Below are 26,323 nucleotides of genomic sequence, written 5' to 3' on the forward strand. Positions count from 1 at the left end.
TTATAATCAAGTGGATAAATGTCACGAGCATGTTAACTTACACGTTAAAAGAAATTAGATCACCAAAAGCAATAAAAACCGATCCTTAAAGACGACAGGAGCACTGGGTCGTGACCACGTGACCACCCAGACACCTGATGGCAGGCAACGGCTCCTCGCAAAGAGGTAGATGTTGTTCATTTGCGGCAATTTTTATTATTATTTTCGTTTACAAAGTAATTATTGTATGACTATTTTACGCTACAGAAGCCCAAAATAATATTTTTAGTCAGCGTTTTACAACTACGCTCCGCCCATTGCTTGGCAAAATGCCTAATTACTGTTACGTCATTTCCTGGAACGTCATTTTGGGTGCGCCACCAAGCGGGCATTCACACTACGGCTCACTTGACTTCATTTATCCCACTGGAGACTGCCCTAAGCGCAGTGGTAGGCATCGACTTGCAATCCATCCACAATTCCAGGTGTAACGTTTGTTATTTGTATGTATGTACAACTTACATGCGAAACCGATGCATGTTTGCTGATTGACTTTTCATGCGGCTAACATCGAATGCGATAAACGTGCATTCGAAAAGGGCACACGAGCGTGTGTTAGTAGTCCATTTTGTCTGGCATTTATTCTAACTACGCTTCTGGGGCGAAGTTTTCTCCCTTGGAGTTGCGTGTTTTCATTATGTGTAGCCATGTAGCTAAACAGCTGAGAGAGACGTGCACAAACATTCTCACGTTTTTGGGGGGCAGCCGCTCAAGCGAGAAAAAGGGCACTTGGAATTTATTCGTTCATTTGTTACTGTGCTGTTTCCTGACACTCTTTCTTCTTCCTTTACGGAATGCCTTATTTTTTGGCATTGTGCTGCAGACAGGATTGAAATTAATTGTTTTATTTCCCTTTCGTTTCCATAACTATGTAACAGAAAACCCTTTCCTAAATATATTAACGATCCATTATTAAAAATTATTGGCATTATTTCATTACTCTCATTATTACCACTACAATTCTCTCCCCACACAAGGGAATCGTCTTTGATGGTGACATTAATTTATATTCAGTGTAACTTTCACATTTGAAAGAGGGCTGTCTGTCTATTTCAGGTACAGTATTGATACATTTCTATCAGCAACAAACTAGTAGAATAAATATTTTTCAGACGAGTCTTGGTCTACAAACAACATTTCAAAGCTGTTTACGACATGACTCTTTAGTCATTTTGAGATTCAAGTTTCTGGATCCATGCTCTCTCACTCTAAATACTATGGGATGGCATTTAACTACCCACTGTCTGTGGGAATCTGTAGATTTTAATTCACGAAACGATCTCCTCGACATATTTAAACATGGCAGGGGAAGATAGCGCTCTCTAACTGAAGACGTTATCAGGTGATTTGTTTTCCTTTATTCGTTATCCCTGCAATGCAGCGGCAATTGCAAATTAGTTCGCAATCTACATATCAATGCGTCTTCGGTGGGTTAATGACTCTATGCCTGTGTGTCAAAGTTTTAATACTTAAGTGCAGTTCTTGTGACCTGAGTCTGAGTTATGTTTATTTGTCTAATATAGTTTATTGTTCTACATTACAATACCAATGCTCTTTTGAATTTAAAGTTAGTTCTTAAAAAGGATGTACTTCAATTATTATGCACTATAATATTATATCTGTCATAAAAAAACAATATCGTTTATCGTGATAGTTTTTGGGAAAATATATCCTCCTAAAAAATGTGCTATCGTGGCAGGCAGAGCAATGGATAACATGAAAATACACAAAAATCTGCAATATAGTGGGACCGTGAAGCCACAACCATCATATAGGAGAGGATTACTGTATCTGTACTCTGTGACGGTAAATTGCCGGGACTCATTGTTCCAGGGCTAGGACTCATTGTTCTAGACAGGCGCATCCTGGGGCTTGCGTCGTCGCAAGTATAAAATGATCTAAGAGAATATACACATTTTCGTCCTAACTAACCCTTGTTGCATGAACTGATGAAGCCTGCTCGGATGAGAGGCGAAACGTCTTCTAAGACAAACAACAGTCCAGTTGCGATCGATTCAATGCCCTTAGATTATCAATGCGTTATTTTAGACATGAGTCATAATCTTTAGGATGTATGCCCATGATGAAGAGCCTTTGTGAAACTAAACATCATGGGTCCACTCATTTGTGAATTCTTTCATCACCTACTCACCTCCAAGAGTGAAAACACCAGAAACAAAAGCAAAGCTTTGCTGAGGGCTGGGGTCTGCTCCTGCCTGTCTCTACCTCAGCGTGCTAGCCAGGGCCAGTTCTAGGAATGCATTCTTTGGGAGGCAGGCAGAATTGTTAAGGTGTAATGTGAAAGCATATTTTTATTTTATCATTATTATTTATTAGGCTCGTAACTTGGCGATTGCTCCATGGCGTCAATACTGGCTATTGTTAACAGCGCACTTATACATGTGTGTACTTGTCGCTATTGTCATTAAAATACACAAACCGAACAATACAAAAAAAAATATCCCAGAGAAAAAGGGTACTTCAGGAACAAAAAGGGTCTATGTCTGCATGTGCCTGGTTATTGTGTTAGCCTAACGCTCCACGAATGGCACACTAATGTATCAGCCTTGCAAGTTCAACTCCACACTGAAAACTTCGCAGTGTCTCATCAGTTTGCTTTTTCTCTCCAGCTTTTATACCGCACGCACACGTCAGGCAACGCGATGAGTTTAGACGTGAAGAAACTGAAAGTAAACGAGCTGAAGGATGAGCTCCAGCACCGCGGCCTGGAACCCAAAGGCCTGAAGGTGGACCTGGTGGAGCGACTCAAGGCGGCGTTGCAGGAGGAAGGCCTGGCCGAGTCACCCGGCAGCGGAGGAGACGATGACGACGACTTCCCAGATGATAGGGACGAAACGCAAGAGCAACAAGGTAAAGCATGGATTTACACCTTTTAGAGTTTCCTTAAAAGAACATAAGGTCATATGTTGCATGTTCAGCATATGCCGGTCATTACAATCTTCAATTTCCGAGGGACATCGAGTATGACAATAGATACATTCGAATACAGTAAACCCCCACTATATTGCGGTTCAAGCTTCGCGGTCCTGCCATTTCACTTATTATTATTATTTTTCTTTTCTTATACCCGCCCTTTTCAACTAGTAAAGGCATTTTGAGTGTACATGTACTACCTTTGTACAGGTAGTAATTTTTTATACGGTATGTATTATTTATTTGGTTGCAATGACAGCTTCAAGATTCCTCCTGTATGGAGATAGATACTAGTCGCATGCATTGCTCTAGTGTGATTTTTATTTGGCCCATTCCTCCACACAAGCAGTCTTCAAATCTTGAAGGTTCTGTGGGCTTCTTTTATGGACCTTGAGTTTCAGTTATTTCCATAGTTGTTCGATTGGATTCAAGTCAGGTTATTGGCTAGGCCATTCTAGCAGCTTAATTTTTTTTTTTCTTTGAAACCGATTGAGAGTTTCCTTGGCAATATGTTTTGGATCATTATACTGCTGAAATGTCCACCCTCGTTTCATTTTCATCATCCTCGTAGATGACAGCAGATTTTTCTCAAGTATGTCTAGGTACAATTATCCATTCATCCTTCCCTTAATAATGTGAAGTTTACCAGTACCATTTGCTGAAAAGCAGACCCATGCCATCATGTTCCCACCTCCGAACTTCAATGTTGGTGTGGTGTTTTTAGGGTGATGTGCAGTGCCATTTCTCCTCCAAACATGGTGTGAATTATGGCATCTAAACAGTAAAATTTTACTCTCATCTAAGCATACTACATTCTCCCAGTATTTTAAGTGGCTTGGCCAAATGTTGTTCAGCAAACTTTAAACGAGCTTTGACTTGCTTTTTTTTCCCAACAATCTGGTCTTGCGTGGTGAGCTTGCATACAGGCCATGGTGGCGGTGTAGATTACTCACTTTTCCTTGTACCTGCTAATTCCAGGTCTTTTTGAAGCTCTTCACAGCTCTAACCAGTCGGTCGCCCTGTTTCGATCCACTTTAGAAAAATCTTTATTGAAAGAAATCTTTATTGTAGACACAGATCCATATAAAACGAACATCCAGTGCCATGAAAAAGTATTTTTCCCCCTTCTCAAATTATTTTATTTTTGCGCAGTTTCCCATCCGTAATGTTTAAGAGCTTCAAACAAATGTAAATATCAGACAAATATAACCCAAGTGAACTTAAAATGATTTCATTTGTTAAGGAAAAACAACTTTTCGTTACCTGGCCCTTGGTGAAAAAGTAATTACCCCCTTGTTAAAGCATGAATTAATTCTGGCTAATGACAATTTTTGGTTAATTAACCCAATTTTTGATTATTTTCCCCGATCACACCTAATCCTGATTACCTTCAGACCTGTTCAATCAAGAAATAAGAATCTGCCCCGACAAAATCAAGTCAGCCAAAAGATCTAAAAAAAAGCTGAAACAAAATGACACGATCCAAATAAATTCCAGAACCGTTGAGAAATAAAGTAATTGACATCAGTCTGGTAAGGGTTACAAAAGCCATTTCTAAAGCTTTAGGATTCCAGAAAACCATAGGGAGAGCCATTATCCTCACATGGAGAAAACATGGAACACGGGGGAACCTTCCCAGGAGTGGCCGGCCTACAAAGATTACCCCAAGAGAAGAGAAATGACTCATCCAGGAGGCCAACAAGGAACTCAGGACAATTTCTAAAGAACTGTAGGCTTCCTTTGCCTACAGTTGGGCAACGAGAACCGATTTGAACCGGGACTAATTAACCGTTCAAATAAAAAAAATTCCAGTTCCCAGTTTCAATGCCGACTGTCCGCCGACCCCAAAGAAGAAAGTGGCGAAAACCAACGAAGAAGCGGGGAAAACCAACGAAGAACGCTCACGAAGACGTGCTTGTACCCAACGGCAGAGGCAAACAAAAGTGTCTTAACTATGTTAAAATAAATGACAAGTCACCTCAGTGCAACACTTGGATTTCATGATGTGTAAAAGTCTGACGCGCTTCCTAATGCTCTGAGCCTCAGCCTACACCGCACGGAACTTCAGTGAAGTCAATTGGGTGAGTGAAACAATAAAATGGGTCTGTGCCAACATTGAGGCAGCTAGCGAGTTAAACGATGAGTTGCACTCTTGCAATGATGGTTTTTAGCATTTAAGTTAATCTTTAAACCAACCTAAGAGCTGATGACAGACACAAAAGTAAACTATAAATTACTTTACCATATTGGAAAGAAAGCAGAAACAGTTGCAATACAAGCTTAACATTGAGCTAAAACTTCACCAAAGGTCAAACTAGCAACTTTACATCACAATGGATTGGGACAAAATTCACAAAAACGTGTCTCACAGTATCACAAACACTAACGTGTCTAATCGGTGGGTAGGTAAAGGAATCAACGTTTTACAGTGCATTTGGTTACATTCATTGCTCTTTTTCTTTCATCTCATTTTACTTTCGCTTTTACCAGTGTCCTGTGAAGTTATTTTTCGTGCCAAAATGCTGAGTTTTGGTGTATACCCTTGAAATTAAAAGGCTACAAGCTTAAAACAGGAAGTCAAGTTAAAACTTGCACGTCTTAACCATTTGCCGTGATAAAACAGTCGCAAATAACTATTTTAACAATGCTATATTTAACGTTTAGCTGAAACAATAATTAATGGGGTTAGTTCCACACACATTACCTTTTAGTTCACAGGTTTGATATTGGTACTGGTTATAGAGAACCCCGAGAGAACTCCCTTAAGAGATAAGGTGAGTAGCTCGGTCATCCAGGAGGGGCTCAGAGTAGAGCCGCTGCTCCTCCGCATTGAGAGGAGCCAGATGACGTGGCTCGGGCATCTGTTTAGGATGTCTCATGGATGCCTCCCTGGTGAGGTGTTCCGGGCACGTCCCACCGGGAAGAGACCCCGGGGACGACGTAGGATACGCTGGAGAAATTACGTCTCTCGGCTGGCCTGGGAACGCCTCGGGATCCCCTCGGAAGAGCTAGAGGAAGTGGCTGGGGAGCGGGAAGTCTGGGCTTCCCTGCTGATGCTGCTGCCCCCGCGACCCGACCTTGGATAAGCGGAAGACAATGGATGGATGGATGGATGGCAGAGTTCCGAAGTGAAAACCACCGCTAACCATAAAGAACATAAAGGCTCGACTTACTTTTGCAAAAAAAAAAAAAAAAACATGATTCCCAAGACTTTTGAGAGCATATTATATGGACTGGCTCGACTTACTTTTGCAAAAAAAAAAAAAAAAAACATGATTCCCAAGACTTTTGAGAGCATATTATATGGACTGACGAGCTAAAGTTGAGCTTTTTGGAAGGTGTGTGTTTCGTTACATCTGGTGTAAAAGTAGCACAGCATTTCAGAAAAAAGAACATCATACCTGGTGGTGGTAATGTGATGGTCTTGGGCTGCTTTGTCCCTTTAGGACCTGGACTACTTTCTGTGATTGATGCAACCATTTCTCTAGTAGATGGAGTTCATGAAGCCTCTACCATGCGTTTGGCCACGGGTGACTGCCTGACTTGGTTGAGAAAGTGCTTCATATGCACTAGTGCCTGCATTTTAAATCCAAAAATCGCAGATGATCAGGCTCATTTAATCATGGCAGCCAAAATCGTGATCACGATTCAAATTCAATTGTGCAGCCCTAATCACTATAAATGACTTAGCTTTAAGTTCAGGCTTATAAACTTACCAACCTATTTTATCAAATAAATGAAATGCATTATGTCATCATTATGACCTGGCAACAAACCCATCAAAGTAACGTATTTTTCTCTGTGCATTCACAGCAGAGTCCTTTGCTCAAGGCGACGGTGACACGCTGTTTGAGGAAGATGAAGACAGAGATTTGGGCGGGTATGACGAAGAAGAGGAGGCTGAGCCTGACGCCGAATGCGAGCTGTACGAGAGTCGGCCGGTGACGGATTCCGATCACAGCGTGCCATACTTTAGCCCCGACACCAGCCTCCCCCAAACCGCCGCCATCACAGAGGCAGTCGTCAAATTTGAACTGGAGAAGGAGGAAAATTATGCTGTCATACAAGGTGCGTGAAGTCAAATTCCAGACACCCTGGTTTGTATTCAGTTAAACGTTGTGAAAATAGTTAAGACTCTGTAAAAAGTTACTTAAAAGCAGTATTTTTGAAGAGTAGTTATTCATCAGACACTGACCTTAGTGGAAGACTATGAGCTTCTACTTGCCTTACAGGGAGTCCTCTGTTTATGACTGAGGTGTTTTTTTTCCCCCCTTAAAAATATTTACCGGATCTATGAATTTACTACTGCGGTAACATAGGTTAGTGTTATTTTGACACGTTCTGACTTCGGAACACTGTCGTGAACCAAAGACGCCCCGTGTCGTATTTTCTCAAATAGTGAATAGGCTGTACGATATTGGAAAAAAAAAAATACATTTTTATTTTTAAAGCTGCGATATATATTGCGATGCGAAATAATACAGGGTCAGTGTTGGGAAATAAAATTTTCTACGCGAACTAGTTCAAAGTTCAATTCATACTGGATGTTGCTGAAGGGGCTATTACTCTCAAAATACTGGCATTTCATTTCCCCAATGTTGTTGGTTCCAGAATTGGCAGCTGTTGTTTACTAGCACTGTGGCACAATATGGGCAGAGACTGGGACACACGTATTTCCGGGTCACAGGTATACAATATCACTAGATTCAGCCAACAGACATCCCTGTGCCTATCTGGTGGCCTTGTTGAATGTGGGAACTATTCCAGACATTGTATTGATGTGGCAGTCATGATGGCAGGGAATAGAACTCCACGTAGAGAGAGTGCATATGGCAACTGTGTTTACGTGGAATATGACCCACAAGTCTCTGGAATCTGGAACATGCTATTTGCAAAAAAATTAAAAAATATGATAATCGAACAATACCAAGTTCCTACGTTGTAAAGGCACCCTTAATGCGCACCTGTGTTGCTTGCAGGAGCAAGCGTGTGACGTATGTTATTCTGCCCTCCCTGAGCGTGCTTTAATCTAGTGGTTCCCAACCTTATTTGTCTTGTGTACCCCTAAAAGATTTTGTCATACCATGAGTACACCCTCACTCATTCTCCAAAAGTCGAACAAAACGCAACTGATTGATTCTATGATTCTCCTTAATTTGAACATTTAATTCTCAGGCATTGTCTTCTTTTTAACTCAAAATAAAAAACATGTTACCTTGAAAATAAGTACTATAAATGAAATAAATCAAAATAAACAATCCTGCTCACCATTATTGGCACCCATGAAGTTTAAGTATAATAGATGTGGAATATCAATTACAAAAATGAAAGTGAAACATTTTTCTAAACAGAACTTGTTTGATACATAAGAGCAACTGCTAAACGTTTTATGGACAGATGAAACAAAAATAGAATTTTTGAATGTTGAAAGTATTTAAAGTCATTCACCCTTGCTATCGCTTCTCCCTATAGCCTCACTCTTCCCCCTTAACCCCTCTCATTCATGCACAAATATTCTGTTTTACTTTGGCTAATCTTCATTCCTCTGCTTTCCAGTGCATGCCTCGATCTTTCTAACTGTTCCTCCACCTGCTCCCTGCTTTCACTGCAGTTCAGAATGTCATCTGCAAACATCATTGTACAGGGATTCCAGTCTAACCTCATCTGTCAGCCTATCCATCACCACTGCCAATAGGAATGGACGAAGGGATGATCGCTGATGCAGTCCCACCTCCACCTTAAATTCCTCTGTCACACCTACAGCACACCTCACCACTGGTCTGCTGTCCTCGTACATGTCCTGTACTATTCTAACATACTTCTCTGCCACTCCAGACTTCCGCATGCAGTACCACAGTTCCTCTCTGGGTATAGGCTTTCTCTAGATCCACAAAGACACAATGTAGCTCCTTCTGACCTTCTCTGTACTTTTCCATCAACATCCTCAAGGCAAATAATGCATCTGTGGTACTCTTTCTAGGCATGAAACCATACTGTTGCTCGCAAATACTCACTTGCGTCCTGAGTCTACCCTCCACTACTCTTTCCCATAACGTCATTGTGTGGCTCATCAACTTTATTCCTCTATAGATCCCAGAGCTCTGCACATCACCCTTGTTCTTAAAATTACTCAATATCTGCAGTAAATGAACTTATGATCACCAGCTCTTGCTGAAATTATGACGATCCAGTGACTTTGAGTTTGTAACTATGATGCTCGCGTCAAGGCGAAGCAACAGACTCTCTTAGCATCTCAAGCCGACAGAGGAGCAGCAGCGGTAGCTTGGCCGCATGCGGAAGCAAGATTTGTCGTGGTGGGCTAAAAGCTAAGGTAACAACAGCTAAACCCTGCAAACCCCACTCTTATGCATCTTCCTTTCCAACTTTAGCTAACTGGACAATGAATCAGGGTGGCACGGTGGCTACTGGTTAGCACATCTGCCTCACAGTTTTGGGGACCCAGGTTCAAATCTGGCCTTGCCTGGGTGGAGTTTGCATTTTCTTCCCATGCCTGTGTGGGTTTTCTCTGGGATTCCTCCCACATTCCAAAAACATGGGTGGTAGGTTATTTGAAGACTCTAAATTGCCCATATGCCTGTGTGAATGATTGTTTGTTTATATGTGCCCTGCAGTTGGCTGGCGACCAGTTCAGGGTGTACCACGCCTCTTGCCTAGAGTTAGTTGAGAAAGGCGCCAGAACACCCGGGCCCCTAGTGTGGATAAAAGGTATGGAGAATGGATGGACAATAAATTAGATCTACAAATGGAATTAACATCAAAACATAGAACGGTCATTTGGCTGGGAATTGTGAGTGCGTAGCCACTAATGCTAAGCGCGTCCGCCAGCTTGCTCGATCAGCACCAACACTCTCGCGGTGTTCTTTGCCAGCCACAAATTCAAGTCATACATAAACATAAAAATTTTCTCCGGGCACTCCGGTTTCCTCCCACATCCCAAAAACATGCATGGTAGGTTAATTGACAACTCTAAATTGCCCGTAGGTGTGAATGTGAGTGCAAATGGTTGTTTGTTTGTATGTGCCCTGCAATTGGCTGGCAACCAGTTCAGGGAGTACCCCGCCTCCTGCCCGATGATAGCTGGGATAGGCTCCAGCATACTCCCGACCCTAGTGAAGAGAAGCGGCTCAGAAAATGGATGGATGGATGGATGGATTACATATGTTATATATGGCTCAAAGAACGCCTTATGATGAGATCAACATTTGGTTTGGTTTGTTTTCCCTTTTCCCGTGGGTCACCGGGCCCCCCCTCTGGAGCCAGGCCTGGTGGTGGGGCTCGATGGCGAGCGCCTGGTGGCCATGACTGTACACATGGGGCCTGGCCGGGCACGGCCTGAAAAGCCCCCTCTCTCGAGCTGATGTTCGAGAGAGGGGTTAGACTCTCTTCCACTCGGGAATTGCCTACGGTGAGAGGCCCCTATATGTTGGGGTTCGAGGAAATTCTGGTCCATCGGCGGCGCCTCAGGCAGTGACGTGCGGTCAGGGTAGGCAAGTGAGGCAGAACCTCACTGCCCCCTGGTGGTCTTTCCTTTCCGCTGCATGTGAATAGAAAAAAAAACCCTTACGAATACATTAAATTGTTTCATTTTAGTTCTATGCTCTGTGCTTTACATTGATTTTATTTTTCAATCCAATAATTTCAATGATTTCATCATTAAAATAGCTGAATTTTCATGTTTCCTGTTCAAATGCATAGAAGCGCAGCTACGTGTCACGTTGAGTCATCGCTCCCATGATGCTTCAAGAGACCACGCACACATCCATTCAGGCAGGCTGTGATTTGTCCGTGGCTTCACACAAGAGACATTGGTGTTTCCTCATTACATCGCCAATAATACAAGTTTATTCACACATGTAATGCACTTACTGATGTTTAACAGACTAATATCTTTCATGAAATTGTGTGACATTTTGTCTTTCTTATCGACCAGAAAAGCCACTAAAAGTGCACAGTGGAGTCTGGTATGTACGGTGCCACAACCAGCATGTGGCAGTGTTGAGTTGAGCTTCATAGAGCGCCAGACGTCACGTGACGTAGTCAGTGCCTCGCCAATCATGAACCTCACCGCATGTCACTGGTCTCAGGAGGGGGAAGCAGTGCACCATTAACACTGTATATAGTCGGGATGGGGCGCTGCTGACCTCAACTCGAGACGTTGTGAGTCGATGGCCCGAATACTTCGAAAACTTTAATTCTACAAACACGCCTTCCTATGAGGAAGCAGAGTCAGGGTACTCTCAGGTGTGCTCTCCTATCTCCGGGTTGAGGTCACCGAGGTGGTTAAAAAGCTCTTCGGTGGCACGGCCTGAGATCCCCCCGGTGTCCCTAAAGGCTCTGGATGTTGTGGGGCTGTCCTGGTTGACACGCCTCTGCAACATTGCGTGGACATCGAGGACAGAGCCTCTGGATTGGCAGACCGGGGTGGTGGTCCCCCTTTTTAAGAAGGGGCCTGGTGGGTGTCGTTCCAACTACAGGGGGATCACACTCCTCAGCCTTCCTGGTAAGGTATTTTTGTGGGTGCTGGAGAGGAGGGTCCCTCTGCTCCTCCTAATCTCAAATTCAGGAGGAGCAGTGTGGTTTTCGTCCTGGCTTTTGAACAGTGGACCAGCTCTTCACCCTAGCTATGGGTGGTCGCCCAACCAGTCTATGCATGTGTTTTGTAGGCTTTGAGAAGGCGTTCGAGTGTGTCCCTCGAAGAGTTCTATGGAGGGTGCTCCGGGAGTATCGTGTACCGAACCCCCTGATAAGAGGTGTTCAGTCCCTGTGTGACCGTTTTCAGAATTTGGTCTGCATTGCCGACAGTGAGTCGACTACGTTTCCAATGAGAGTTAGACTCTGCTACGGCTGCCGTTTGTCACCGATTCTGTTCATTACCTTCATGGACAGAATTTCTAGGCGCAGCCAAGGCGTTGAGAAGGTCCCGTTTGGCGATGTCAGTATTAAGTCTCTGATTTTTGCAGATGATGTGGTTCTGATGGCTTCATCAAGCCATGATTTTCAACTCTCGCTGGAGCGGTTCATAGCAGAGTGTGAAGCGGCTGGGATGAAAATCAGCACCTCCAAATCTGTCTTTGAAACAGAGCCTCTATTAGGGCATAGGCCAATGACGCTCACGTTTATTGTCCTTCATTACAGAAATAAAAGAGGAGATTAAAATTGAGGACACCCCGGAGGCGGCCGGAAACGTTGGGCGAGAGGCCCGTGGAGGAGAGTCGAAACGCGGACAAAATGGCGGCAGTCTTGGAGAACAGGTGGTGAAGTCCAACAGAAGCGGACACCATTGCAGAAAGCGATCATGCGAGGAGAGCAAGGGCTACAACTACTATGAGCATCGTGAGGAGAAGAGGTATCCATTAATTAATTGTCCAAAATTTTCTCTGAAGAGGAAGTTTCAGTTCTTTCAGCCAGTAGAGGGCCTAGTTTACAATAAATGCCGTTACGCCCCCGTTTATCGAGGAGTTATACGTTCCAGACCTCGCAATCAGTGATAATCTGCAATATATAGAGATCATATTTAAAAAAAATAATAATACGGTGGTTCCTTGAATTAGGAGTTCAACTCAATCCATGACCTCTTAACTCAAAACATTCGTTTCAAATCATCTTTCTTATTGCGATAATGGAAAGGCAATTAATCGTTCCAGCACCCCAAAAAAGAAATATTTTCATAAATCTTTGGAACATGTTTTTTTAAAGACCAAAAGTACAGTATTGTCCTTTATAAAAACACAGTAATATAATTACATATGAAGATTGAAACAGATTTTGCATCCGAATAATTAGGGATGTTCGATACCACTTTTTTTCAAGCTGATACCAGTACGAGTATTCACTAGGAAGAGTATTCACTAGGAAGATTAGTCGGCTAATCACGACTATGTCGGCAATCCAAATGGTCAACGATTAATTTAATAGTTGACATTGTCCTTTATTTTTTTTTTAAACATTTTAAAAGTGCATGACTTCTCCCACTCGCTCGCCTGTTTTCTGCCTACCTGGCTCTTAGCTGTAACGCACATGCGCAGTAGTGGTGGGGGAAGATGCCGGTCCGACGTGGCAGGCCCAAACGTATTGTGAGGGTCTGCTGGGAACGTCTGGCAGAATCCCCTGTCAGAAGGAGTTTCAACTCCCACCTCCGACAGAACTTTGCTCATGTTCCGGGGGAGGCTGGGGACATCGAGTCCGAGTGGACCGTGTTCCACGCCTCCATTGCTGAGGCGGCCGACCGGAGCTGTGGCCGTAAGGTGGTCGGTGCCTGTCGTGGCGGCAATCCCCGAACCCGTTGGTGGACACCAACGGTGAGGGATGCCGTCAAGCTGAAGAAGGAGCCCTATTGGGCCTTTTTGGCCTGTGGGACTCCTAAGGCAGCTGATGGGTACCGGCTGGCCAAGCGGAATGCAGCTCTGGTGGTCGCTGAAGCAAAAACTCGGGTGTGGGAGGAGTTCGGTGAGGCCATGGAGAAAGACTTCCGGACGGCTTCGAGGAAATTCTGGTCCACCATCCGACGTCTCAGGAGAGGAAAGCAGTGCACCACCAACACTGTGTATAGTGGGGATGGGGCGCTGCTGACCTCGATTCGGGACGTTGTGAGTCGGTGGGGAGAATACTTCGAAGACCTCCTCAATTCCACCGACACGCCTTCCCATGAGGAAGCAGAGTGTGGGTACTTTGAGGCGGGCTTTCCTATCTCTGGGTTTGAGGTCACCGAGGTAGTTAAAAAGCTCCTCGGTGGCAGGGCCCCGGGGGTGGATGATCCTCGAGGGTGCATGGGAGTTGGCCCAACCAGTCTACATGTGTTTTGTGGACTTGGAGAAGGCGTTCGACCGTGTCCCTCAGGGAGTCCTGTGGAGGTTGCTTTGGGAGTATGGGGTACTGAACCCCCTGATACGGGCTGTTCGGTCCCTGTAATACCGCAGTCAGAGTTTGGTCCGCATATCCGGCAGTAAGTCGGACTCGTTCCCGGTGAGGGTTGGACTCCGCCAAGGCTGCCCTTTGTCGCTGATTCTGTTCATAACTTTTATGGACAGAATTTCTAGGCGCAAACAAGGCATAGAGGGGGTCCGGTTTGGTGGCCTCAGTATTGCATCTCTGCTTTTTGCTGATGATGTGGTTCTGTTGGCTTCATCAAGCCGTGAGCTCCAACTCTCACTGGAGCAGTTCGCAGCCGAGTGTGAAGCGGCTGGGATGAGAATCAGCACCTCCAAATCTGAGACCATGGTCCTCAGTCAGAAAAGGGTGGCATGCCCTCTCCAGGTCGGGGATGAGATCCTGCCCCAAGTGGAGGAGTTCAAGTATCTTGGGGTCTTGTTCACGAGTGAGGGAAGAATGGAACAGGAGATCGACAGGCGGATCGGTGCAGCGTCTGCAGTGATGCGGACTTTGTATCGGTCCGTTGTGGTAAAGAAGGAGCTAAGCCGAAAGGCGAAGCTCTCAATTTACCGGTCGATCTTCGTCCCTACCCTCACCTATGGTCATGAGCTGTGGGTCGTGACCGAAAGAACAAGATCCCGGATACAAGCGGCCGAAATGTGTTTCCTCCGCAGGGTGTCCGGGCTCTCCCTTAGAGATAGGGTGAGAAGCTCGGTCATCCGGGAGGATCTCAGAGTAGAGCCGCTGCTCCTCCGCATTGAGAGGAGCCAGATGAGGTGGCTGGGGCATCTGATTCGGATGCCTCCCGGACGCCTCCCTGGTGAGGTGTTCCGGGCACGTCCCACCGGGAGGAGACCCCGGGGACGACCCAGGACACGCTGGAGAGACTAAGTCCTTCGGCTGGCCTGGGAACGCCTCGGGATCCCCCCGAAAGAGCTGGATGAAGTGGCTGTGGAGAAAGAAGTCTGGGCGTCCCTGCTAAAGCTACTGCCCCCGCGACCCGACCCGGATAAGCGGTAGAAAATGGATGGATGGATGGATGGATGGATGGATGGCTGTGAGCTCACTTTGCCTAATGCCTGGATCAGATAAATTCGGTCACGATGGCACTATGCCAGACTACTGCAATAAAATATTGCCCTAACTCGGTCAGCCCCTGGGAAAACTACACATTTATTACTATACCACCGTATTACGTCTTTTAAGATTACTGTGCCCATTTATGTCAAATCAAATGCTGTTGGGGAGGTGGGAGCACAAAATGTGTCACCGGTTACCGTGACTGAGTACTTCCATTACTCTGGCAAGGGGCACGCTGCCCGTTCGCCACCTCGCCAATGGCTAATGGAAACAGGATGTGACGAAGTGAATATTGCCCACATTCGCTACGCTGGCAAATCAAAATTCCCTGTGTCAAAACTCAAAAGCCATTCCTCATAAAAGTTAGAGAGCACTCATTCTGCCGTGTGTGAAATTGTGAACCGTTTTATTGGTTTAGTTTTGATCAAGGCTGGGAAAACGGATCGAATCCGCAAAGCCGGCTTCTTTGATCAGACAGCGCCGTGGTCCGGGGTCGCTCGCGTGCCGTGGTGACAACAAAGGAAAAACAAAAAGGGGAGGGGTTGCGCAGCATGGCAGAGCCGCAGCTTATGTAATGTTCAGCATGAAGTTGAGGAGGAGGACCTGTAAAACTGACACATTCATGACACAGACATCAAGGTGTACGTTTATAATATTGCTGAAGGTTTGTTTATTACAAATGTGGGATTTCTTCAATGTCATTTTGATGTCCACAGGCAGTGTCTCTAACCACCACAGCAGTCATCAATCACTCCCCCCCCCACAAAACCATGCTGTGCCAGTCATGAGGTGACTTGCCATCAGTTTTATGGCTCCAGATGATACAAACCAGGTTTCCTGTGTCTTGTGGCAACAAACCGGCTGGTTGAGGTTCAGGAAGCAGGAATGCAGAAGTTTATTAGTTCTTGGGGTTGCCGTTGACATCCGGGCCATAGGCGTAGTCGCTACATAGGCTATAGTGTAGAAGGAGACGAGCACAGGAGAAGCTTGGTCATATTGCCTTTGTTTCCTCAACACGCTTTTGCATGCTAATCACTCGAATTTACACACCGACTGGATTTCTGCTAATGCCTGGATCAGACTCCAAGACACATTTGGGATCTCACGATGGCACTATGTCAGGCTTCTGCCATGAAATCTTGCTGTGACGTCTGTCACTGCACGACATGTATTACAATACCACCGTACCTTGTCTTTGACGATCATTGGGATATCTGGTCAAATCAAGCACTGTCCGTGGAGGCGGGACCGAAAAATAACTCTTCTTGATTACATTACATCAACGATTGTGGCAATGTTTTGTGTTGAAAAATAAAAAGCGCAAAAAGTGGAAAATACAGTGCTACCAGAAAGTATTCACACCCTGTCACATTTTGCTGTTACAGACTTAATCTAATGCTGATTTTAGTATAGTTTTCTTTAAAAAAAAATCTACATCAAGTATCCCATAATGACAAAGTAAAAACATATTTTCAGACATTTGTGTAAATAAAAATAAATAAATAAATAAAAGCTTCTGGATGGTTCTCCTATCTCTTCAAGGGAACACTGGAGCTCCGCCTTAGTGATCATAGGGTTCTTGTTCACCTCTCTGACCAAGGCCCTTCTTCCCCGGGTACTCAGCTTGGTCGGACGGCCAGATCAAGGAATGGTTCTGGTGGTTACAAACTACTTCCATTTCTAAATAATCGGGAACACAGTGCTTTTTGGGACCTTCAGTGCTGCTGAAATTATTTTGTATCCTTCCCCAGATTTGTGCCTTGACACAATCTGGTCTCGGAGGTCTGCATACAATTCCTTAGTTCATTGCTTGGTTTCTGGTCTGATATGCACTGCCAACTAGGAGATTATATAGACTTGAAAATCTGAACACGGTGCATAGTGTACTGTACTGTCACATAGCTGGTCAAAGCGAATGTGCGTGTATGTAAAAAATACCACATATGCGTGAGAAACTACGGCTGTGCCTGCCTATCTCACTGCAGTTAGTCTCGTTGGTACCTGCTAGCTTTGTCTAGCGATTAGCGAGATTCATACCATCAGTGGTATGATCTTAACAGTGGCACTGCTCCTCCTCATGTAACACCATATAGTACATTCTAACTCGCGATGGGAGGGTATATTAAGATGTGCTAATAAGTAATAAATAATAAAACATAGTTACCTTGCGGCGTAGCTCATCTAGCTGGAGTCAGATGTTTGGTCATAGGGTGGCACGGTGACTGACTGGTTAACACATCCGCCTCACAGTTCTTAGGACCCGGGTTCAAATCTGGCCTCGCCTGTGTGGAGTTTGCATATTCTTTTTATGTAATTATGTAAATTCTGGCGTCAGGGATTTCAATGGGGAAAGTCACAGGTTTGACGAGGAAGAGCAATATAGAAAAGGGATAGAAGGAAAATGTATTTCATATGAGTAAATTTAGTTACTTGCTTCGTCATGGAACGAATTAATTAAGTCAATGGACCACTGCAATTCATCATCATTGAAGTTATGGAGCATGTCTTTATTTGGGAGTACCTTTTTCTCTTTTCTATGGCCTGAAAGTAAAACTTCAGACCCCCCCCCCCCCCCCCCCACACACACACAAAAATCTGATTTCCATTTATTAACAAATAAAATTTTTATGTATGGAAATTTTATTTGGATTAAAATATTTTGTTTATAAGATGTGTGGGAGGAGTCAAACTTATTATTATATTATTATTTGTTATGGTCTATGTCATGGATTGTCACTTTTTGCAAGTGGGTCTAGAACATACTCCCCCTGCCCCGATTAATGGCCGTTCACATACTCAGAATGACCAACAGAGCACACCACAGGGCATATTTGCCTTGTTTTACTCTGCTGACTGCAGCCAGGTCTGTATTGTAAGAGGATCAGTTCTCAATTTTCTTACGTGGATGGATAAAGGTTATTAAAAAAAATATATCTACCAACAATTGCCAGTAGTACCAATACTCACCTGTGAGTGGTAGCATGGTGCCAAGTCATCCAGACTGCCATAAAATACAAAGACGACTAGTAGTAGAAGCTAGGCTGTTAACTGGTAACTACATTGCAGTTGCAAAGTCTTATTTTTATAGTGGTGAAACACACTCCGTTTCACATCACAATCAGAGTCCATGGCTTGGTGTTGACCAAACACGTTAGCATTCCTGACCAGAGAAATTAAACTGGTATTTGTGTTGATAAATATCGGAACCGGTTTATCATTTATCATCTTTTTTCCGAGCAGATCGGGGGAGGAAATATCTTTCAACACCTCATGGGATAATCACTCAGCATAATGACGATAATGACCGTTGACAATAAGGCCTTTGCCGAATTTAGTCACAAAGGGTGAAATCGAGTTAGGCCCGATTATAGGTAAGGTATTTAAGATTTTGAGCACTGTCTTTGAACCCGTTTAGTCTGATCCGTGACCACTTGGGCCAAGCTACAGTGCTAAAATAAAAAGCAGGCTTGTTCATAACTGGGGCCTCTTGGCCATTCCCCTGGTGACCCGTTTAAAAGCAAGCCACAGCAAAATACGTCAACCATTGATGATTGGTCACACCTCTCAACACATTGGAAGCCAATGGTGTCAATAGACAGCAATTTGAACACCACTGTTGACTGCCACTGAAGTCTATAAATGTCAATTATGTTTTTCAATGGAGCAGACTGGGGATGGACAGGCTGGTACAGCAGTTTCAAACTTGTAAACTAGTGTATTGATGAACTGACCCTGTAGGTGGCAGCAGTGCCCCCGTGTGGATGAGAGATCAGCATACAGTGGGTATGGAAAGTCGAGATCTTGGGTCTTTGAACGCTCGACGCAACCGGCGTTACACAGCGTTCGTTGTCGTAGCGTCAGCCCTTTCTTTTTTGGGAAAAGGATGACGATGGTACATCTGTTTTAGAATAAACTGTATCCATGTTTTTTCGCTCTGTGACTCAGCGTCTCTCTCTCTCTCTCTCTCTCTCTCTCTCTCACTCACTCACTCACTCACTCATCCACGGCATTTATTTTATGATTGTTCACAAAATGTTGGTTCATGTATTCAAGCGTGAGTTTCGTCTTGTGATTAATGACCTACCTTGTCGCTCACTCGTGCAGTCTCGTGGGTAATGGATGTCATTGCCCGTTGAAGTAGAGAATATCATAATCAAAGCCACTGTGGCATCAAAGGCACTGTGCCTCTCGTTTGCTTGACGACACATGCCATAAACTCAACCTGCCAGAGTGGCTCGTGGGAGAGGCGATGTTATTAGCCACTGCTGAAATCCACTGACCTTTGGCTAATTGGCCGATGTTAACGTAAAGCCCTGGTGACAGATAATGACAGAAAATGGCCAACGAACAGAATTTGTTGCTTTTGTTCTGATTGAAAGTCTCACGATCGGCTAGAACTCCGGAGACAAGCTTAATTTATGTTTAAAAAAAAAAAAAAAAAAAAAAAGCCCATGTTGATCAGTCGGGACCAAGTAGTGAGAGTTAGCGTAGCTCACGGTGCGTTTGACTACAGATGAATCAGAGTCAGAGGAATTCAGCGAATCTGACCCGGATTCATCAGATGAGTGGTAACCATCTGGATCAACTGGGCGCAGCAGAGCCATGTCTCTAGACGCTCCAGAAAGACATGAAGGTAAGAGGTAACTTGCTAGCTAGGTAATTTCTATTACTTTGATAAAGGGGGAGAAAGGTTAATGGACCATATGCATGGTAACATTAAGCATTTACAGTGTAAAGGTTAGACGTCATATGAGACACCATCTGACAGAAAAATAACCTCATTTGTTAAACGTGGGATAACGTGTGGTTGTGTAATCGGTATATTCAACATGCTGGTACTGTACTTTTCAAGGTCGAAATTTCATCAAAGGTTTTTTCATTGCAGTGTGTCGCCCGTTATGTTCAGCAATTCAACTCTGCTTTTTATTTTTACATGTTTAACAGTGACCTAGTACTACAAAGTAGATGGGAAGTTAAAGTTCGCTGAGACAATTTTACCATCGCAACAGATTCAAGCGCTGCTCCTGTTGGCCAAGCCAGTCTTTCCCGTCACAAAGCTCCAGTCATGGGATCGAGAAACTGACATTGATCCTGCCAGTAGTATATGCTTGTTATCATTATTTTATTATTGGTTGTGTTATGTTTTCATAACCCCACTTGCATTGTATCTGAACCCTAGAATGACAATAAAGGCTTTCTATTCTATGTATGTTCAGTCTTTATGTACAGCACTTTGTTACAGCTGTGGTTGTTCTTCAAAGTCCTCTCAGTAAATTAGAATATGTTAAGAAAAATTTAATGTATTTTAGTACTCCAAGTATTCATTAAACAGTTGGGAAAATACTTTTCAGAGGGAAAGTTCCAAATTTCTACATTAAAAATAGTCATTGTTTCTTGTCTACGTAAAATTCTAGTTTCTAAAGATGGTCAATTTTGTTTGTTTTCTGTAAGCTATAATCATCAAAATTATACATATATATTAAACAATAATGAAATATTCCTCTCTGTGTGTAGTGCAAGGTTATGAGTTTCACTTATTGAATTGAACCACCTTATTAAATTGACCTTTTCCCACTGTCATTTATTGAGATGTACCTGTATAAACAAATTTGAGTTGTGTGTCTAAAATTAAGCCGTGCACGTATAAGTACACACGCTACTGCATATACTGTAAGACTGCAAATGGCTCATTAAATCAAATATGGTTCCTTTGATTGCTTCGCTGATACTAATAAATACTAATAACTAAATACTGATAACTGCAGCAATTATAAAAGGTAATATGGCATTCACAGTAACTTTACGTAATTTCCGCCAGACAGCAGGTTTACTCTGAAGAGGTTGATGGTGTCCTTGTAATCGCTGTACGTTTGGGTGGCGACCATAAGTCAGTGTGCCACTTTACCCCAAATGTGGAAGTACTGTGTGTAGTCAGTTGCATTGATTTGAGCGATCAAAGCAATCCCCCACCTTCTCCCCTCCTTCACTCCATGTCATCCATCCATCCATTTTCTGAACTGCTTATCCTCACTAGGGTCGCGGGCGTGCTGGAGCCTATCCCAGCTATCTTCGGGCGAGAGGCGGGGTACACCCTGAACTGGTCGCCAGCCAATCGCAGGGCACATGCAGTGGGTACGGAAAGTATTCAGAGCCCCTTAAAACGTTCACTCTTTGTTATTTGCAGCCATTTGGTATAATAATTTTTCCTTTTTTTCCCTCAGTGTACACACAGCACACTATATTGACAGAAAAAACAGAATTGTTGAAATTCTTGCAGATTTATTAAAGAAAAACTGAAATATCACAATCCCCGTCCCCGCCTGTGTGAAGTTTGCATGTTCTCCCCGTGCCTGCATGGGTTTTCTCTGGGCACTCCGGTTTTCTCCCACATCCCAAAAAGATGCATGTTTGGTTAATTCAGGACTAAATTGCCCGTAGATGAGAATGTGAGTGCGAATGGTTGTTTGTTTGTATGTGCCCTGCGATTGGCTGGCAACCAGTTCAGGGTGTACCCCGCCTCCTGCCCGATGATAGCTGGGATAGGCTCCAGCACGCCCACTGACCTGAGTGAGGAGTAGCGGCTCAGAAAATGGATGGATGGATGAAATATCACACAGCCATCCATTTTCTACCGCTTACCCGAAATATCACACAGCTATAAGTATTCACACCCTTTGCTCAGTATTTAGTAGAAGCACCCTTTTGAGCTAATACAGCCATGAGTCTTTTGGGGAACAATGCAACAATTTTCTCACACCTGGATTTGGGGATCCTCTGCCATTTCTCCTTGCAGATCCTCTCCAGTTCTGTCAGGTCGGATGGTGAACGTTGGTGGACAGCCATTTTCAGGTCTCTCCAGAGATGCTCAATTGGGTTTAAGTCAGGGCTCTGGCTGGACCATTCAAGAAAAGTCGCGGAGTTGTTCTGAAGCCACTCGTTTTTTTTATCTGTATGGTTAGGGTCATTGTCTTGTTGGAAGGTGCACCTTCGGCCCAGTCTAAGGCCCTGAGCACTCGAGAGAAGATTTTCGTCCAGGATATATCTGTACTTGGCCGCATTCATCTTTCCTTCGATTGAAACCAGTCGTCCTGTCCCTGCAGCTGAAAAACACCCCCACAGCATGATGCTGCCACCACCATGCTTCACAGTTGGGACTGTATTGGACAGGTGATGAGCCATGCCTGGTTTTCTCCACACACACCGCTTAGAATTAAGGCCAACAAGTTTTATCTTGGTCTCATCAGACAAGAGAATCTTATTTCTCACCATCTTGGAGTCCTTCAAGTGTTTTTGTTTTTGTAAACTCCTTGCTGGCTTTCATGCGTCTTGCACTGAGGAGTGGCTTCCGTCGGGCCACTCTGCCATAAAGCCCCGACTGGTGGAGGGCTGCAGTGATTGTTGTCTTGCTAGAACTTTCTCCCATCTCCCGACTGCATCTCTGGAGGTCAGCCACAGGTTCTTCTTTACCTCTCTCACCAAGGCTCTTCTCCCCCAATTGCTGAGTTTGGCCGGACGGCCTGCTCTAGGAAGGGTTCTGGTCGACCCCAAACGTCTTCCATTTAAGGATTATGGAGGCCACTTTGCTCTTAGTAACCTTAAGTGCAGCAGATGTTTTTTTTCTAACCTTGGCCAGATCTGTGCCTTGTCACAATTTTGTCTCTGAGCTCTTCAGGCAGTTCCTTTGACCTCATCATTCTCATTTGCTCTGACATGCACTGTGAGCTGTAAGGTCTTCCATAGACAGGTGTGTGGCTTTTCTCATCAAGTCCAATCAGTATAGTCAAACACAGCTGGACTCCAATGAAGGTGTAGAACCATCAAGGATGATCAGAAGAAATGGACAGCACCCAAGTTAAATAAGAGTGTCACAGCAAAGGGTCTGAATACTTATGGCTGTGATATTTCAGTTTTTCTTTTTTTAATTAGTCTGCAAAAAATTCAACAATTCAGTTTTTTTCTGTCAATATGGGCTGTTGTGTGTACATTGAGGAAAAAATTAACTTCAATTATTTTAGCAAACGACTGCAATATAATAAAAAAAGTGAAAATTTTAAGGGGGTCTGTATACCACTCACATTCACACCAAAGGCCATTTGGGAGTCGTCAATCAACCTACTAGGCATGTTTATAGGATGTGGGAGGAAACCGGAGTACCCGGAGAAAACCCACGCAGGCAGTGGGAGAACATGCAAACTCCACACAGGCGGGGCCGGGATTTGAACCGTGGTCCTCAGAACTGTGAGGCAGATGTGCTAACCAGTCAATCACCGTGCCACCCAGTCCATGTGAAATGAAAGCAATTTAGTCCCACGCCAATGCTGATGCGAAGGAACTTTGCATTTTACAGATCGCGCACCCTGCAGGGATCCCACTCGAGTTGCCAGTCTGAAGATGAAAGGTAAAAAAAAATCTATATATTTTTTTCTACACATCACACAGTGCAATAAAAAAAATATATATTTCTATAATTTACAAGTCCGGCATCAAGCAGAGATACCACTCCCGTTCCTGTTAGCAGTGATGAGGAAGGTAAACAAACAACAAAAAAAGTTTATTTCTCCACATAGTATTTTTATGGTAATTCTTAATATTTCTACAATTTACAGGTCAGGCATGGAGCAGAGATGATGGGGAATATTGTGACTGGTATGAAACCGACTGGCATCCAAATAAATTCTGCTTCACTGCAACCCCTGGACCCCGGAGTGCTGCCACAGAGCTGGATTCCAAGCTGCCAGCTGACTTTCTGGAGCTCTTCTTAACTGACGAGCTGCTCCAACGTATTGCGGATCAGACCAACCTGTATGCGACTCAGTATTTTCAAGTACAGTCTGAGAGTCTGCCACATAGCAGAGTTCATGCATGGAAACCGGTGTCAGTCCCAGAGCTCAAAACCTTCTTTGGACTCAGTTTTCTCACCAGTTATGTCAAAAAGCCAAGCATTGGACTGTACTGGAGTGTGGATGAGGTAGACGCAACACCCCATTTCAGCCAGACCATGTCAAGGAACAGATTTCAGATTATCTGGCAGTTCCTTCATTACAACAATAACGCATCACAGGATGACGCTGACAAATTGTACAAAATCCGTCCAGTGTTTGAATACATTGTGGAAAAGTTCAAGGAGATGTATCAACCGGGGCAAAACATTTGCATTGATGAGGGTATGATGCTGTGGCGAGGGCGTGTATCGTTCAGAGTGTACAACCCAAAAAAGCCTGTGAAATATGGAATCAAATCCTACATACTTTGTGACTCTGCCACAGGGTACTGCTTCAATATGCAGCCTGATGTCGGGGAAGCTCGTACTACGTCGGAGATAGTGTTCTCTCTACTTGATCGTCTGGCCGGTCATGGTTATACACTGTATATGGACGATTCCTACAATTCTGTACCACTCTGTGAGCTTTTGCTGGGAGCAGAAACCAACGTCTGTGGGACATTGAGGAAGAATAGGGGCGAACCTAAGGTCTTTAGGGAGATGACAAAGTATGAGTTGGGAGTGGGGGAAAAAGTTGTGCGACACAATGAGAGAGTGATGGTAGTAGCCTGGCAGGACAAACAGTTGGTGAGAATGGTGACAACTTGCCACCAAGATAGGATGCAGAAGGTTAAGGTGTTGCAGAAGGGACACAAAGACGAGGGTTGTCAGTTGAAGCCACAGTGTGTTGTTGCATACAACTCTTCCATGCATGGGGTGGATAGGCTGGACCAAAACATTGCATACTATCCTTTCATTCGAAGGTCACTGAAGTGGTCCAAGAAGTTTGTAGCCTATCTTTTTCAACTGTGCATGTTTAATGCCTATGTCCTCTACAGAGCCAGAAACCCAGGGGAGTTTAAAACCCTCTTGGAGTTCATGCGCAGTGTAGTGAAGTCATGGACTGTAAAGCGACATGTGGGGGTGCAGGTAAAAATGGAAAAGAAAGTTGCAGTTGAGGAGGGTGGGGACTTGGAGGGAGGGAGACGTTCTACTAGGGCACCATATAAAACTGACCCAGATAGCAGGCTAGATGGACAGCTTGGCAAACACAGACTCGAATACTTGATGCCGGTCGGCAAGAAGTTAAAACCAACAAGGAGGTGTAGGGTCTGCGCACGTAGGGGCAAGCGCAGAGATACCAGAATGTGGTGCACCTCCTGTTGTGTCCCCTTGCATCCAGGAGAATGTTTCACAGATTACCACACTAAGATGAACTATTTTGTGTAAGGGTGAAAAAACACAAACACTAATTTTTTTTTTAAAAGCTGTGACAGAATACATAGCAGTGATTTCCTAAAAAGTTAACACTTTTTTTGTCAAATGTAAAAAATTGTACATAGTTTGTAAATAAATTTTGCCATCAAAAGCCCTTAGTGTGTTTTTTTTTTTTTTGTCTTATAAAGGAAACCAGTGTTCAGATGTTTGCAGTGTCACTAATGTGAAAAATATTGGTGTCACTGTCCTGCTTCGTGTTTCTTTGCAGAAAAAGCTAATTTTCTTTGTTTTTCTTTGGTGTGGGGTCAAAAAGGTTTTTGTTGAAACCAAACCTATAATGCAGGGGTTGTAATCAGTCCAGCAGTGATGGGCACTGCAGTTCTTTTGAGTGTACTGAATCACTAGAATCAGTTTGTTAAAAAGATTAGTTCATAGAATCATTAAGTTCTTTTTCACAGACTATTCAAGTGCCTCGTCATTCAGTTCATGATTCACGTTCACTCAACACAATGAAGGACGATGCCTTGTTGTTACGCACTGTAAACTAGGAAAAGTTTAGATTTAAAAAAAAAAAAAAGAAAAACTCGCTAAGTTACAGTGCCACCATAAAGTATTCACACCCCTTCAGGTTTTCCACATTTTGCTGTTACAGACTTATTCTCAAGCTGATTTGAGTATAGTTTAAAAAAAATCTACATAAAATATCCCATAATGACAAAGTAAAAACATATTTTCAGACATTTGTGTAAATCTATAAAAAAAAATTAAACATTCAAACATAAAAAGGTACATAACTATTCACACCCTTTGCTAAGACACTCAAACTTAAGCTCAGGGGCATCTGATTTCCACTGATCATACTTGTGATGGTTCTACAACTTGGATGGAGTCCACTTGTGGTAAATTCAGTTGCTTAAACATTTAGAATGGCACACACCTGTCTATATAAGGTCTCATAGTTGGCAGTGCATATCAGAGCAGAAACTAAGCAATGAAACCTAAGGAATTGTCTGCAGACCTCTGAGACCGGATTGTGTCAAGGCACAAATATGGGGAAGGATACAAAAGAATTTCAGCAGCATTGAAGGTCCCGAATAGCACTGTGCTCTTGATTATTAGGAAATGGAAGATGTTTGGACACCTGTTATAGAACATCATATTCTGTGGGTCTTGAAAGGTAAG

General features: G+C 43.8%; 1 protein-coding gene, 1 long non-coding RNA gene and 1 other non-coding gene across 4 annotated transcripts; 2 read left to right on the top strand and 1 right to left on the bottom strand.

The window, feature by feature from the left end:
* Positions 1 to 362: 362 nt before the first annotated feature.
* On the top strand, positions 363 to 25,280 carry LOC133404745 (piggyBac transposable element-derived protein 4-like). Its single transcript, XM_061680945.1, has 7 exons — positions 363 to 429; positions 2,670 to 2,910; positions 6,787 to 7,041; positions 12,130 to 12,340; positions 23,291 to 23,341; positions 23,420 to 23,472; positions 23,550 to 25,280. Exons 2-7 carry the CDS (start codon positions 2,703 to 2,705, stop codon positions 25,151 to 25,153), a joined length of 2,382 nt encoding a protein of 793 aa, XP_061536929.1. The 5' UTR covers positions 363 to 429; positions 2,670 to 2,702; the 3' UTR covers positions 25,154 to 25,280.
* LOC133404748 (uncharacterized) lies at positions 15,321 to 19,154 on the bottom strand. 2 transcript variants are annotated; one of them, XR_009768866.1, is made up of 4 exons: positions 19,028 to 19,154; positions 18,675 to 18,810; positions 17,108 to 17,225; positions 15,321 to 15,896 (listed from the first exon to the last, which is right to left on the bottom strand). It is a non-coding gene; the product is annotated as an uncharacterized LOC133404748 (long non-coding RNA). The 2 variants fall into 2 exon arrangements; XR_009768865.1 differs by lacking the exon at positions 18,675 to 18,810.
* LOC133405649 (small nucleolar RNA SNORA50) lies at positions 18,334 to 18,473 on the top strand. The gene has a single exon (XR_009768991.1). It is a non-coding gene; the product is annotated as a small nucleolar RNA SNORA50 (small nucleolar RNA).
* Positions 25,281 to 26,323: the final 1,043 nt, after the last annotated feature.

Source organism: Phycodurus eques, chromosome 7, assembly GCF_024500275.1.
Source record: "Phycodurus eques isolate BA_2022a chromosome 7, UOR_Pequ_1.1, whole genome shotgun sequence".
In the NCBI taxonomy this organism is placed as follows: Eukaryota; Metazoa; Chordata; class Actinopteri; order Syngnathiformes; family Syngnathidae; genus Phycodurus; species Phycodurus eques.